Raw genomic sequence first — 17,246 nt, 5'->3', positions numbered from 1 at the left:
GGTGGCATGTGAGTGGAGCAGAAGACCTGCTGGAAATGTGTGGTATAAGTACATTTTCCAAGAAAGGACAGAACAGTATTTCCAGTCCCACACAATCTTCCAAAACCTCACCACCGCCCATCAAGACGTAGACTCTAGGCTCCCTCCCCCTTTATGAACTGTGGAGATCTTTGTGACTGCTTTGAGTAGGAGCAGATGGTGGAAGTGATGGTGTGTTAGGACACAGAGAAATACAGCTGTGCCTGGTTCTCTTCCTGGAGACCTACATCTTTACAGCCCTGAGCTGCCATTCAAAATGTGTGGCCACCTCAAAGCCACCCTGCAGGAGACATCACACAGAGAGACCACCACTGACTTGAAATGAGAGAAGCCGGAGGAATGGACAGGAATGACAGATTTACAAACTTGAGGACACTGGTGTAATAGTTTTGGTGACTGCCTGGATATGGGGATAGATGGTGGAAAAGTACCCCGTTGTCTTTGACTTGGTGGCAGATGAGTGGTAAGGCTATAGACAAGAAGAAAGGGAGGAAGGAAAGGAGGGAGGAGAGAGAAAGGAAAGAAAAAATGTTTTGGGGGTGGGGGACAAGGATGCATTTGTAACGCTGACTTTGAAGTTCTGGAACAACAAACAGCTTAGTGGAGATGTCCATTAACAGTCGGACCCAGTGGAGAAGAAGATCTGGAAGTAATCTGTTTCTTTGTCTATAAAATAGGGCTAATAAAGTGGCTGTGAATTAAACAAGATAATCCTTGTGTACCAGAGTGAATAGTGTCCTGCAAAAATTCCTGTCCGCCCAGAATCTGTGGATGTCACTTGATTTGAGAATAGGGTCTTTGCAAATGTAATTATGTAAAAAAAAAAATCAGCATACTGGATTAGGGCATGCCCTAATCCATAACTGGTATCCTTATAAGTGAGAAATTTCAACACAGACATACAGGGACAATGGCAAGTGACCATGGAGGCACAGACTGGAGGGACAAAGTTGTAAGCCAGGGGCCCCAAGGAGTGTGGTAAGCACAAGAAGCTAAAGAGAGGCATGGAACATACCCCCTGCAGAGCCTTTAAAAGGAGCCAAACTTTGCTGATGCTTTAATTTTGGGCTTCTCGCCTACAAGGCTGTGGTAGAACACATTTCTATTGTCTTACACCCCCTCATTTTATAGTGGTAGCCCTAGGCAACAGATGAGCATGGAAATCTCCCACCACTACGCCTAGTCCATCACACACCTAGAGAGGATGAGACTTCTCAGAGACAATGGAAGAAAGAGAGCCGTGCTGGATCCCTGCTTGGGAATATCTATATTTAGGAAGTAGGAGAAGAAAGAGGAATTCACAAAGGAGTCTGGGAAGGAAAAGCCAGAGAAGGGTCATTTGGTAGTAGATACTCTCTTTTGCCAGACGTCATACTTGACACTGAGAGTTAATTTAAACTCTTACACTATAGTGTGACTTGCAGTGTTAACCCTTTAATAAGAAAGGGACAAACCCAACACGTGGATAAGCAGGCCCTATGGCGAATTCCTAGAGAAAATCACTAGCCTATGTCACTATTTTAAATAATTTTCTCCAGAGAAATCTAGGTTGCTTTCCAGAGTAAGACTGTGGTCCAAATTCATGAATGAGAATAAGGCAATGTTTTGGAGCTGAATGCCCAGGAACCACGTAAGATGGACTCAAAGATCTTTCCTACTCCTTGCTTTTCCCCACCTAGAATCAGTATACTGTGTCTGGTCTCCAAGAAGCATATTAAAAGTGACATAGTGTCTATGACATGAGTTTAGAAAGGTCTTTGGGGGAAAAAATGCAAATGCCACTCAAGATATGTGTCTAAAGCCTATGTAAAGACGTCCCTTTGGTTCTTATTTTGATCCTCTGTGGCATAACTACTCATAGGAGGGTTGTCTAAATTGTCACAGTTGGCACTCTTGAAACCAGGCAGGATTAATGGGACATTTATTTATTCCTTTGCAGGAATACCACCATGACCCCCTCCCCACCAAACCCAAACCCACTGCATGACCTTGTTCATCACAAGGGTTAATTAAAAAAAACCCAACAACACACACACTTCTAAAAGAAAGCCAAAATCTACTGTGATGGGGTGCCAGTGTGCCCCAAACTCCCCTTCTTCAGGTTTCATGGATTCAAAAAATATGAGAATGTAGATTAGGAGGTGTTCTAAAGTTCACCCTGCCGTCATCCAAAGTGCTGGTGAACCCTGAATCACAATTGGGAGGGAGCAAGTCTCTTGTCAGACAGCAGGTATTTGAACTCCAAGTATTTTCAAAGCAGTCATTAACATCCAAGTGCTGAACATGCTAATTACAAATTATTACAACCAGATGTTTAAAGCAAGTTTCCCTGAGGATTGCTGTAATATTACATCAGCCCATAGATTCCTTTTGGAAAGACTTGAACTTGAACTTGAGAATAAATCTAGATAGCTGTTCCCCAAATTGTCCCTGTGCATGACTATGTGGGCTGGGTCAATGGGTTTGGGGAATTCCTATCATTTTTCACCAGTGGGAGATTTAGTTGGGTTACCTCCCTTTCTTTTATGAACATACATTTCACAATGAGGTCATTTTAATGGAGGATCCTGCCCTTCGCAGTACTCTGTCCACTGAATTGGAAATGAGCTCAGTATATTGAGCTGGGAGACATCCTGTCCCAGCTTTGGAAACTGTGGTAGTGATAATTACTGTCAAAATTTATCCAGTGATGCTCCCCAACAGGCACCGTGCTAGCTGCATTACTTAAAATAACTTATTGAATCCTCACAATCACCCAGGATTTACAACACCAAACTGCCTCTGTAAAAAAAAAAAAAAAAAAAAAAAAAAAAAAAAAAAAAAAAAGTTGAGCCCAGAGACACAAGAATAAGACATCATGACCCAAGGAGACAGGAAAGAAGGGAAAGGGAGATTGAACTAGTTAAAAGGCAAGGGATATTGACCCCCTTTGCCCAGGATGCCTACTGTCACATGCCCGCTCTTCCTTTGGCTTCCTCTTATTTCGAGTACGGATGATCAATTTTGTGGAAGACTATCGGTGTCATTCAATCCTAAGTGTAATGCAGTTCATAGACATCTAACCAACACAGTTCCGTAGCTGACCTTTCAGGGGTCCTACTTAGTTACTTTCTAGGAACAGAAGGAAGGCAGTAGAATTCCATTTTCTTCCTACATTCTCTCCCTGGGTGTGCTGTGGTCCCATGCATGGACTCTTCCCACTGTCTCCCAAGGTCCCAGAGAGTATAAGCATTGGTGGCAGAATTCATAACACCAATCCCTTTCTCTTTTGGTCCAGTCCTCAGCCTACGCTGTGATGCGCTGGGTATTCAGACTGCTTCCAGAAGCAGAGGGGGTCAGGGAGCTATGAGGGGTAGGGAGGATTCTCCATCCTCCTGCAGAACAGCCCCCCCACCCCCATGGAGAAGAGAGAATCTAGCATAAGCATAGTCTTAATCTGGCTTAAGACCCCCAAGAGATGATTTTGATGCAATAACAAAATATTGAGCCTAAATCATACTCCTGTATTTGTTATTAAAAAATGAATGTGAAAAGGTTCATTTAAGGCTCTAAAAATAAATCTGCATATAGTTTTGCTTGTTCAGCCAGATGTTGATACTGCACACACAAAAAATGTTTTCTTTAAAAAGGAACACAACTAGGGTTGGGATGGTAGCTCAGTTGGTAGAGTTTTGCCTGGCATGCACAGGGCCCTTGGTTCAATCCCCAGTATGGAAAAGAAAAAAAAAAAAAGAAATACAACTGCATTTTGGCATATATGGTAAACTGAGTAATGATACCCCAAGATTTTCCATGTCCCAATCCCTAAAACCTGTGAATATGTTACCTTACATACTAAAAGATGGCTTGCATATTTAATTAAGGATATTAAGATGGGAGGATTCTTCTAGATGGTTCCAATGGAACAACAAAAAAAAGAGAATAAGATGCCCAGAGGGAAAGGTGTCATGATAGGACTCAATTTGATATTGCTGACTTAGAATGAAGAGGGGTGCATACCAAGGAATATAGGCAGCTTCTAGAAGCTGGAAAAAGCAAGTAAAAGGATTTTCCCTAAAGCCTACAGAAGGAACAAAGCCTAAGGACACCTTAATTTTAGCCCAGTGAAGCTGATCTTAGATTTGTGACTTATGGAACTGTAAGATCATAAATTGCAATTGTCTAAAGCTATTAGGTTTGTGGTATTTTGTTATAGCAGCATAGGAAACTAATACCATGCATTTCAGTACTATGCAGAATCCACAGTAGTCTCATGAATTTTGGCTTTTATCAAAATTAGGAAATATAAAATAATTCCATCTTGTTACCACAAATAATATTTTTTTAAAGAGAGAGAGAGAGAGAGAGGAGAATTTTTTAATATTTATGTTTTAGTTTTTGGCAGAGACAACATCTTTGTTTGTATGTGGTGCTGAGGATCGAACCCGGGCCACACGCATGCCAGGCGAGCGCGCTACCGATTGAGCCACATCCCCAGCCCACAAATAATATTCTTAATACCAAAACTAAAATACAGGAAATGACATCTGAGAGAAACAATTACAGAATCTGTGAATTACAGTTCTACACCCCAATCATTTTCTACCCTAATTAAACTAGTTTTCATCCCCACTTGTACTGTGACCAATTATTAGTCTTTGTAGGTAAATGAACATAAATCATTAATTAATCATTAGCCATTAATTTTTGCAGGGCACAGTGATGAATGCCTGTAATCCCAAAGACTGGGAAGGCTGATTCAGGAGGATCACAAGTTCAAGGTCAGCCTCAGCAACTTAGCAAGACTTTGCCTCAAAATTGAAAATACTACTACTAATAATAATAATGGGGTGTAGCTCAGTGGTAAAAGTGCCCCGGGGGTGCAATACCCAGTGTAAAAAATATCATTAATTTTTATTAAGTTGCTTGAATTTTTAAGTCTTGGAGAGATCGAGATTCAGTCAAGAATTTATGCATCTACACTCATCATCAAACTCCAAGAGTTATGTTAACAAATAGAATCTTGACTTCTTTATGGTTCTCCTGGGTCACAACTAGCTCCACCTCATCGCTTTCTATGGCATGAAACAGAAATTTTACCCAGGAACAAAGTAGAAACTTAACACTCCATGGCTTCTTTGAACCTAGTGAATGTAAGTAGTGCAGACCAGCTAGAACAAAGAAAAGAGGATCCCACAAAGGCACAAAGCTGACAAGGCCTACAGAGTATGGGTTTTTCAAAGGAAATGGGGGGGAAAAAAGATTAAAAAAATTAAATAGAATGAGAAGCTCAGTAAGATTTTACAGTAAATTCCAATGCACTCAGAATAATAGAAAACAGGAGATTAGCATAAGAATGTGACAGAATACATGAATTGTCAGTTTGCAAAGCAGCAGAACAAAATAACATAGCTCTTAATATGAAAATAGCTCAAAATTTAATTTAATCTCTTTGATGATGTGGAAGTTGCTTCAGGGTGTTGCAATATTTCCTGCAGTCATGAATATTAATCATCAGGGTATGGTGCTGGGAGACAGGGCATTTGAGCCTTCCATGGACAGGCGCATTGAGAACCACAGATACATGGATATTTTTTGAGGAATGTGTGTCCTTACCATTCATTAAGACCTGGAAACCTGCTGTGGGCCTGTGAGTGCGTGTTGAAACCCTATAGCAACTGGCGGGGAAGGCTAGGTGCACCCTCATTTTCATGATCACTTTTGACGGTTGCCAGGGGCTTGTTTAGTGCCTGCTAGCTCCTTCTGAATGTTCACTGTAATTTTTCCATTTTGTTTTGCAACCTGGATTTCACAGCATAGGAATGGTGTCTATTTTCCTCTATACTATGTATTCCTAATGCCAGGCACTCTGTAGGTGCAAAATGAACGATTAGACATAAAAATGAATGCATGAATAATTGCTGATCTCCATCATCCCACATGGTCTGAAGGCTCCTCACTGCTTTGGTGTCCACATCTTCAATAGTGGCCATGAAATCAACCAGGACAGGTGGGTGAAAATGTTAATCAGGAGATTACACAGTGGCTGATGGGAATTTCTTTTTCAGATTCTAATCAAGAAACAATTTTCTCCTAAAGATGAATATATCTATCTTTTTTCTCCATAGAGGAGCAGAGGCCAGCACTCTGAGAGAGAGAGAGAGAGAGAGAGAGAGAGAGAGAGAGAGAGAGAGAGAGAGAGAGAGGCCGACTGTAATTAGAATAAATGTTATAGTTTGTATCTAAAGTGGGGCCATGTGTTAAAGACTTGATGCCTAGCCTGTAGCACTTCTGGAAGGTGGTGGAAACTTCAAGAGGTGAGGTCTAGTAGGAGGTCTTCTGGTCACTGGAGACATGTCCTTTAAAGGATTTTGGGACCCCAGTCTCTTCCTCAGTCTGTCTCTTGCTTCCCAGACATGAGGTGTGCAGTTTTGCTTTTCCACATACTCCCTTCATGATGTGCTGTCTCACCACAAGCCCCAAAGCAATGGAGCCAACCCATCATGGATTGAAATCTCCAACTAGGAGCCTTTTCTCTTTATAAGTTGATTTTCTCAGGTATTTGTTATAGTAATGGGAAACTAAATAATATAATGAATCATCTTTAAAATCTCAATTTTGCTTAATTAGCAAAGATTAAGAAAAATCAGAACAGTAAAATGATTACGGAAACACCCTTTACACATTTGGAAAGCAATTTGGCAGAATATATCAAGAACTTTAGAAATGATCATGCCCTTTGACCTAGTAATTTTCCTTCTGGGAATCCATTCTTAGGGAATAAACTTAAAAATAGAAAAAAATCTTTAAACAGAAGAATTATGCATATGTTATTTTATTTTTTAAAAAGTTATAATATATTTAACAATGAAAGTTGGAAATAACCTAAATATCCCACGACAGGGTAAAATGTAGTAAATTATAATATATGATAGGACTGTTGTTATACAGCCATGGAATTGTCTTTATTAAATTTTTTATGTATGGAAATACTTGTGTTACTATGTTAGTAAAAATGGCAAGATAGAAAACTTCTATAAATTATTAAATCAGTTGGATATTTTTAAATGCATGGAAATAGGACAAGGAAAGATGTATTTAAATAATCATCAGCAGTGATTCTCTTTGTTGGTAGGGTGGGATTATGAGTAATTTTCCTCTATCTTTTATAGTTTTCTATACTGCCTGTATTTTTATAGATGTTATACTTTTTGCACACTTATCCTAAGGGAGGGGAGAGAAGATTTGTTTCTGCTTAAGACTCATATCTCTGAGGGATTCATTTAACCCAATTTTTTTCAGATGCTCTGGATGTAAGAAAAGCTACCTGTGGCCCAACTGGATAGGTAGTTGTCAGATCTTGGAGAGTTCCTGAATGAGTGCACCTGGGAGAGGGAGTCTTTTGGGATCCCTGCTCCTGCATCCCTCCAACAGGTCCTTTAAAAGCCATGTGGGTTCAGTCCCATTGGCCTGAGAGGAAGCCTCAGGCCTAGTGTCAAGGGTCCATCCTGGGTCATTGTTATAGGTCTCTCTTGGGCTCTGTCCCCAATTTCCATAATCAGGTTCCTGGAGGTTCTTTGTAGGCAAGACCCCACCTCCACCCTCATCCTCTCCAGCAATAGCTGAGTTCCTATGTCTCCTTGTGGTACATCCCCCCTGCCCACCTAGCACTCCACTATTCTCCCAGGGGCTGCAGCTCTACCTCAGCAGGACATGTACTCCGATGCCTGGGATGAGTGTGGCGTCTGCATTGAGCCCCCCAGAAAGCCAAGTGTCTACCCTTTTGTACCCGCTGTCTGCCATCACTTGCTTCCCTGTGTGCTCCATTCACTGCCAAGATCCCGAGCGACCACAGCACTCATTGGGGTGCCCGCCCACCTAGTCCTTCCTATCATCTGCTGCTGAGGCCCTTCTAACCCTTTCCTGAGTCCTGTGTCTGTCTCCTTAAATTTGTCTCTGGGTCCCACTGCTGGGCAAGCTGTCCTTGCCATGACCATACCTCCTTACCCTGCTTCCCCACTCCCCAAAGTGTGCTTGGGTCCCCTAAGGAAAACGTAGCCAACACTGAGACCCATTTTCCTGTTTGGAACTATCTCTGGGTAAGTAACTTGGAGAAAGCAAATGGAGTAGATCTTATTGAAATGACAAAGACCTCGATACTGCAGTGTTTATCTTTGATGGAATGAATCTGAAGTCTAGAGTTTGCTTTTCTTTGAGAGTCTAATAAATTTGTAAGTTAATGATAATGATAATGAGCTTATCGATGTGGCTGGCACTGTGCTAAGCATTTAACATGGAGTCATGTCTGATCTTAAAATAACGTCACATCATGGGTAGGTATCACTGGTAGATCTATTTCACAGATGAGGACACTGCTTCTGTGAACTAACTTGGTCAAAGTCACAGAGGTAGTGACATAAGATGCAGGACATGAGCCCAGTTCAAAGTTTAATCATTAACACCACTCCAGAGGATGTGAACCCCAATCCCAGGGCTCCACGTCCAGGCAAGCCACTGCAATGGGTATATACAACCAACTGAAGAGCACATGTCCATCTTCAGTGTAGGGATTACCCTAAAGCAACAGTAACATGAAAGGCAGGAATATGGGCCCAGTGTTGCCAGAGCTCCTAAGTTTTCAAGACATGTTACCCATGTGAAGTTTTATGTGCAATCTCCTTAAGTTTTATGTGCAATCTCCTCTTAATTTTCAGAGCTGTTCCTTGCCCTGTAATGCAGCTTCAAACATTTTATGAACATTGAATGAACTAAATAAAATGCACTGATGATCTACCAGCTTGCAATTTCTGCTCTGTACACTTTCCAATTTTTACTTATGACACACACTCTTCTCCTTTGAAAGGGTTACATACCTGCACAATCTCCAGCATCTCTGCCTTGCTGATGTAGCCGTTTCCATCCAGGTCATACATGCTGAAGGCCCATTTCAGCTTCTGCTCCAGCTTCCCCCTCGACGTTACACTCAGAGCAATGATGAATTCTCTAAAGTCTATTGTCCCATCTCCATTTGCATCAAAGGTACGGAAGACATGCTCTGCAAATTTGGAAGCATCCCCGTAAGGGAAAAAGTTCCCGTATATTTTCTTAAATTCTTCCATTGACAAATGTCCGCTGGGGCAGTCTCTCAAGAAGCCTTTGTACCATTCCTGGATCTCATGTTCTGTAAAGTCTGTGCTCTCCAGCAAGTCCTGCATGACCTCGGGGCGCAGCTTGCTGTTCTGTTTCCCCATGCTGGCCGCAAGAATTCAAGCTGCAGAGAGAAAAGAAAACACAATTAATTTTCAGAGCTGTTCTTAAGGGGCAGATTAGATCATTTGTGATTGTTCCTTGGAAAAGAGAAATAAACTCTACACAAGTCCAATAACATTGTCTAGGTTTTGCAGTCAGCCACACAGGATAATGGAAAGACAGTCTAGGTGAAGATGCAGGGAAAAACTATCACTGATGGGAAAATTGATATTTATTTTATACAAAGCTAACCTAAGAGCAGAAGATGACAGATGATGATGATGGTGATGATGATGATGATAGATAGATAGATAGGATAAGAAAGACACAGAGAATTAATTGGTTACTTAGTTCCATCTTATCAATTTTCAAGAGGTTGAGCCTGGCTTTATGAAAACTTATTCTACACCAAATCCAAGTACTAGCAGGGAGAAGTCAAAGAGAGGAAGAGGAAAAAAGAGGATAAAAGAGAATTTAATACTTTTTTAATTGCTAGAGTATTTCCAAAGAAAGTGTGGCTTGGGTACTTCCAGCACAATATCAACACAGACACAAAGGAAATGGAAGCACTCCCAATACAAGGAAAGGCTGCCAAGTAAATCACTAACCACGTTGAGCTTAGATGGTCAAGATGATGCTTCGTTATGTTGTCTATGTCCTATGACTGTGGTTTATGAAATAAGTTCCAAGTTCCTTTTTAAAATACAAATAACTTTGTATTTTCTTATCATTAGCACATATCCATAGTAAAATAGTAAGTAAGACACCGTACTGTATAAAGAAAAAAATCCACATCATTGGAAGCCCTAACCCTTAAAGAGAGAACTCTGCTAGAATATTGATGTGTGGTCTTAGGATTGATGTGCAGTCTTAGGATTGATGTGGAGTCTTAGGATTGAGGCATGTTCAAGACAAGAACCTTCTCACAAAAGGGCTCGGCACTTGTACTTGGCACTTTTCTTCTATTAAAAAATTCTGGAAGTAGGCTTGGACAATTACAGAATATAAGAGAGCATAGCCCCATTTCCATCCAGACAGCCGATTTTCCACACCATGGTATTTATTCCTTTTTATCTGCTCTTTCCTGCTACATATTCGGCCCTGAGGGCAGAGTCTTCTTGGGGGTTGCTTTATCTCTGCAGCACCCATGACATAGGGCATCTGGCAAACTAATGAACGGAAGCAATGACTGAAAAACGTGGCTGGAAAGCAGAAGAATAATTACAATGTGGAAATATGGAATAGTCTTCCTGGAAGAGAAAGACTTCATTTTTGCCAGAAAGCAGGGGGTGGGGAGGGGTCTGGCTTTCAGGATGCTATTTGCCAACTAAAAGCTATCTATAGTCAAGACTTGATCTTGAGATCTCTGATATTGAGCTGTCTGTCTGGGACCTTCACTATCAGGAAATCGCTATAGGACAGTGTGTGCGCCTCTCACACCTCAGGCTTCTTTCATAATATCTACAGACCAGGAAACAAGGAGGGACCCTTATGAACTGCCAAGTTCATTGATTGGAGTTTTTCTAAGTTTTATTTTATTTATAACTGACACATAGTAGTTGGTCATCTTCATGGGATACAGTGTGGTATTTCGATACATGTATACATTATATGATGATCAAATCAGGGTAATCAGCCCATGCATCACTTCAAACATTTATCTTTTTTCTTTGTGGTGAGATCATTCAAATTCCTCTTTTTCTAACTCTTTTAAAATATACCGTGCATCTTACTATTTATAGTCACCTTCCTGTGCAATAGAACATTAGACCTTCTTCCTGCTAACTGGAACTTTCATAGTCTCACTCATACATAGAATCTAAAAAAAGATGATTTTGTTTTCTAAATTCTGTACTCAAGGTGGAACTTGGTAAGGGTTTTGCTCATAGGCAGGCATCCTCCCAAGGGTAGGGAGAATGGACAACCCTTCGTAGTAGCATGATCCACAACTGCAGGAAGGTATTTGTTTTGAAGGTCCGTCTCTATGTGGAATCAAGCAAACCCTACTTTACCCAAGAGCAACATAAACTACAACTCCAAAATGAGCACAAGTAGAATTTATTAATTGAGCATTCCAATAACTTTCACTTCCCTCTTGTGTCCTTTTCTTTCTAGAAGGTTAAAAAAAAAAACAACCAAATTTAGGCTGGTTTGTAGTAAAAATTTAAAACTGCCATTTATTTGCTAAGTTGGCAATTTGCCTAAAGTCAGAATTCAGAAACATGAGGTAATACATAATACATGGGTTTACAGAGCTCCAAAATATTTAATGGAATTTACAAGTCATTTCAGGTTTTCCTTTTGGGGAGATCTTGAGAATATAGCTCTTTGGTGCAATGCTCAATCAAATCACCATTATTATATATGCAAATCACCGTAGGCCTGGCTTTGGAGGGGAAAATTGCCACGTTGATATTTAAATCTATTCCTTTAAAGAATAATTTCTTTCCCTGAATATACAAAACACTATTTCTTCAAAACTGAACTTAAGTTCCTTTCCAAACATTCAAAAAGTGCTTCTCATTTATTAGCTGTTTTGCACTAGAAGCAAATTGCCTCAGCATTTTGGCTAAGTCTCCCACCGAGAATGATCTGTGTGCAGCTATTTTTCAGTAAACAATAATTAAACCACATTTACAAAATCATTAGCACAGAAAGGCCATAACACAAACAAGGCAGAAGAGCACAGAATAAGTTATTTGGGAATCGAGTGTTTGCAATTTAGTCCAGAATTTGTTTCACTAGATGACTACGGATACTTTACTGAGTCTGGGGACTGACTTGAGAGACATCTGGACTCGGTTAGACCGCACAACAAAAATCTCCAGGGATGTATGGTAGAGTTTCATTTTTTGGGTGGGGAGGAAGAAGACAGGAGTGCCTATAATACCTTCTTCGTTTGGAAGACAGGAATTTCTGCCTTGTGAGTTGAAGCTGGTCAGGGGTGGCACAGACAATAAATACCATGGGGAAAATACAACATTAATTAGCAGTCAAGAAAAAAATAGTATGGAGACAAAGTTGCACCTCAGGTCAAATCCTGTTACTCATTAAAATACGAATTTTGTGCCAGAAGAACATAATGAAGAAAAGGTCAGGACAAGGAATCAAAAGCTTTAGTTCAAAGCCTGCTCTGTTGCTTATTAGCTCTTGGGTAAGTCACTTAATTTTTTGATATACGTCGGTTTTTTCACCTGTAAAATGAACTCCACACTATGAGCTCATACTTTATTGATTTAATGTAACCATATATGTAAAGTATTCAGTTAGGACCAGACTCTGTGGTAAATGAAAATAAAATCTTATCCCTGATGATTGCTATGTTCCGATACGATTTGTTCCCCAAAGAATCATGGGCTAGAAGCTTGGTCTCCAGTGTGGCAGTATTGAGGTGGTGATGTGAAGAGGTGAGGCCTATTTCAAACCCATTCACTGCTCACCATCTCCTTGGCCTCCACCTCAGGCCAAAGCACCATCAGCTTCTTTCTGGTTTTCTACAACAGTAGAATCTCACTTCTCACTCTTGTCCTCCCTCTCCCCATCCCTGACTCCAATCTATTTCCATTCAGTCCTCCAGAGTGACCTTTTAAAACACAAGTCAGACTATGTCACTCCCTTACTTAAAGTTCTGCAGGGGCAACCCAGCACACTTAGAATAAAGTTCAGACTCCTGTTTACCCACAAGGCTGTGTGTGAGCCCCGGATCTTGTGACATCCCCTTCTGAACCCTCAGTTCCAGTTGCCCTGGTCCCTGGATGCTCCATCCTTTACCTCTCAAGGACTTTTGCTTCAGTCTTGCATTTTCTGGAGTGAAGGCAACACCTGTTCCATTAAACAACCTGTTTTTCAGTAATTTACTCTAAGAAGGGCAACGTGGAACTTCCCAACTTATTCTGGGCCACATCTAGTCTCTAGGGATTCAAAAAAATAAATCAGTGGTAAATATTGACCATAGATGAAAAAGGAAAAATATAGGAGAAAAGAAGATTCCAAATCACCATCAAAGAACCAAAACACGGAATCCATTTTTAAAAAAGGATAGAGCGATAGCAAATAAAAATGGTGCCACCAGGAAAGAAAATGGCAGACGGAGGGCAATCTTTGGGAATGAGTACACTTCCTTCTTTATTTTTGTATCTGCAGAGGGAAAGATCTGCAGCACCGTATTTCTGCAATTCCCCATAAGGTTCTAAAACTCTGTGCTTTAATTCCTCAGAGCCCAGAATTAGATTTTTCCAGGGAAAAGTCCATAACTTACCCTGGACAGCCTGGTTAACTTCAGAGAAAAAGTCCCCATGCAGGCTACGTGAGGTCTCTTAAAATGGGCTTTACATGGTGCTGGCAGCCAAAGTCAAGTTTGGCTGCAACCAGGAGCACAGAACCCACCGTAGTCCCATCCACAGACCAAGTTAGTTAAAACGTTTGCCTCATTTGGGGCGATGCAAAAGCTGCTTTCACTTTTCAACCAATGGGATGTCTAAATTATGAAAACATAGTTAGAAAAAGGTTCCTCAAATGTAAGGAAGGAAATTATAAAAGTTATAGATAAAGGGAGATAAGCATTCATGCATCACGACTCCAGAATCAGGTGAATTTTACTTGTGGCTAAAAGCCACAGATTCATTTTTAGGTCAGTTGTCTTTGATTCTCACTAAGGAGTGGGAGTGGGGGAAGCATGACTAAATAAAAACCCAGGGAGCTCATGGATTTTCCTCCAATGAAACTAGTGGGAATCTGAAAGGAGACCATATATATACAAACTCACATGTTTACATATAACCAGCAAATTAGGAAAATGCAAGGAAAAGAAACATTAACATATTAGAGTGAGAACCACAGTCATATAAAGATCCCACTAACTGTCTTTATCCCAACCTAAGAATATTCTTTTCTCTGGCTTCTGGTGGGATGAGCTAGGAAATGAGACCTTCTGCCCCATCTGGATCACAAAATGACCTTGCTGAAATCCTATGAAATGCAGTTCAAAGCTGCTGCTGGCCGGGTGGCCTTCTTCCCAGTGAGGAGGGGGTCTCCTGTGGGAGGGGTCACATGCCTGCACTCCCCTCCCCTGCAGAGAGACCACAGGGTTTGGGATGAGAAATGAACCGGTACAAAAATAACCTTCTGAGCAAGAGGCTCACTAGAAAGGATTTGTTCCTCCCTTTGCCTTCTGGGTACCAGAGAAATCCCAGGAAGTCGTATGGTCTGTATGGTCTTAGGGTGATTGGGGGTTGCCGTTTTTGAAATATCTGAAAATTTTCTTCTACTGGTATACGTTACAGACTAGAGCAGGCCTGGTCTTGAGCTCTTTTCAAATATTTCTGGTTTCTATGTCACTGCTAATAAGGTATGTATTTCTGGTGAGGATCTGAATAACACATTATCTAAAAACAGCTCTCTCCCTATACCAAAACATGGAAATATCATTTGGTTTGACTCATTACCAAAGGGATACATCATTACGTTAGTCCCCCATTAGCCTCAGGGTTCATGTTCCTAGACTCCCAGTGGATGCCTGAAATTACAAATACTACTGAACCCTATGTATGCTCTGCTTTTATCATTTGTGTATAAATAAATAAATAAATAAATAAATAAATATATATACACACACACACTCATATATATCACATATATATTTGTGATAGTTTATAAATTATTAGTATGATATTAACAATAATTATAACAAAACAGTACAATTATAATAATATACTGTAATAAAAAGTTATTTAAGCTTGTGAACTCTTTGTTTCTAAAATTTTCAATTTAATATTTTTGGACACAGTTAATGTCTGAAGCTACAGAAAGTTAAACAACAGATAAGTAGGGACTACTATACAAACAAACAAAAACTCATAACAAAGGGGAATGAAAATGAGAAAGTGAACACCCTCATTCTGATCCAATAGCAACTCCTCAGAAAAGAACCACCATTAACAGTTAAATACATATATATGACAACCAGAGAAATGGAAAGTTTGTGCTGCAATTGTGTAAAATGAATCAGGATGCATTCTGTTGTAACATATACCTAATTAAAATAATTAATAAAAATGCATATATATGAAATCTATATACTCTAACCATAAATGAGATCACTCTGTATAGTTCTTTATTCTGTATTAAACATTTTCCAGGTTATATATAAGAATGTATGTCATCTTTTAAAATTGTTAAATTTTCATTTATTGAATTAATACAATAGTTTTGAACACTGACCTGTGTCAGGCATTGAATTAGGTAACAGATACAACGGTTAATAATGTGAGGTTATAGTCTTTAAGTATTTCATTATATCAAGTATATTTAACTAACTAATCTCCCTTTATAGACATTTAGGTTGATTCCATTTTTCTTTTAATGCCTTGGCATTTCCTTTCACCATGATTCCTAGATTCCTAGATAGAATTTATTGTAAAGAGGTTCTTAATGTCAGTGAAAAGTATTCTAGATTCTTGCTTATAAGTTTTCAAATAAACCATTTTCCTCTGGAGGCTTTACAGTCTTAACTAGGATTAGAACTGATCTAAAATTGGATTGAAGTTGGAATTCCATCCCATGTCTCTCCTACCTGAATCATAGGGACTCAGTGAGTTTAGCATTTACTATTCCAGTGTCAAAAGGTACACTCACCCTACGCATTAAACTGTACACTGTGATAACCATGTAATTACTCTCATTTCAGCCTAAAGAGATAATTTACCTAAACAACACTCAAAATCCTCTACTGCTGGATCCTTAACTTCTGATTTCGAGGGCATCCTTGCTTCCTGCAACTTCAAGTCCAACTAATGGCTCTGTCCCCACCTTCTCCTAGATTGCCAGCAATGGGTGCTATATTTACACTGGGAGCTTGAAGTACACACGAGAAAGTGGTCAGAGGTCATGTGAAATGGTCATCCCCAGGCTCATGAAAACTACATAGCTGTTCCAAAGTCATTGTGAGAGTATCTGCAGTCAAGAGTTTCAAAGTTCACCTATCCCTCCCCGATCAGACTGCCTGGTCATCAGACCACTGCAGCAGAACTGCCTATTTGGACCACTTCAGGAAGAGGATGCTAGACCAGAGCTGGGCTGCAGCAGGAGAGGAGGAGGAAGCCCTGGGGCCCTCACAGTTCTTCAGGGCTGCCCCAGGCTAAGACCTTACCAGACAAAATTCCATGAAATTCCAATTGCCATAAATGTCTACTTACCAAAAGGTACGAAATATTTTTATTTAAAACACAGAATTATTACTTACCATTCTGATAAAACCCTAACACAGTACAGTGAGCCCTCCTGGCCTGGGGAGGCAAGCAGATCAGAGCCACAGCTGCCCAGGCCTCACTACTCAACTAGCTCCAGGAAGACAAGAAGACCCCAAGTCCCCATTTTTAGATATCCTCCCGGGGCCACAGATGAATTTAGTAAATGGATCCAAGCCCCTCCATAAAGTCTAATAATAGGTCATATTTTTTAAAAATTTATTCAGTAGACATGTGTTTAACATCTACTGCTTCCTGCCTTAGAAGGAATATTTCTATAAAAAGTAATATCCTACATGGGATAGGGAAATGACAGGAATCTGGGATTATGGATGCAATTCAGAACATTTTCATCAAGGTTTTTTCTTTAAATTTTTTTTCATAGAAAAAAAAATGTGAGTGATATAATACCTTGGTTTTACTCCAGGGATGAGGGGGATAGAGCAATACCAAATTCATGTGGCTTGTGGTTGCAGGGAAAGGGGACCTGAATGACCATCCCCACTTTTACCCATCCCATGTCTCTGGCTGGGTCATTTTAATATTTGAATGGCTATTCTGTTGGAGGATACTGATGGATCACTCCCTACCCTGGCCAGCATGGCTGAAAATATTAATATTTATCCTTGAAACACACAAATGAGAAGGCCATTAACCAATAGCAATGAGAAACTATGAAGCCACTCCTGTGAACCTTTATTTCCCCCAGCAGGGTGTGTGGGAAGAGAACTGGCC

The 17,246-nt window shown here is 40.2% G+C and overlaps 1 protein-coding gene across 4 annotated transcripts in view; it reads right to left on the bottom strand.

Annotated features, from left to right (window-relative positions):
- Ncald (neurocalcin delta) overlaps positions 1–17,246 on the bottom strand; it is a 391,592-nt gene that overhangs the window by 18,751 nt on the left and 355,595 nt on the right. For all 4 annotated transcript variants that reach the window (XM_078016848.1, XM_013357529.4, XM_021724989.3 and 1 more), the window contains one exon: positions 8,892–9,289. In XM_078016848.1, the coding sequence (XP_077872974.1) occupies positions 8,892–9,269 (378 nt within the window). In that variant the 5' untranslated portion in view covers positions 9,270–9,289. The remainder of the gene's footprint in view (positions 1–8,891; positions 9,290–17,246) is intronic.

Source organism: Ictidomys tridecemlineatus, chromosome 7 (assembly GCF_052094955.1).
Source record: "Ictidomys tridecemlineatus isolate mIctTri1 chromosome 7, mIctTri1.hap1, whole genome shotgun sequence".
Lineage (NCBI taxonomy): Eukaryota > Metazoa > Chordata > Mammalia > Rodentia > Sciuridae > Ictidomys > Ictidomys tridecemlineatus.
This window is presented reverse-complemented; position numbering and strand designations above follow the sequence as displayed.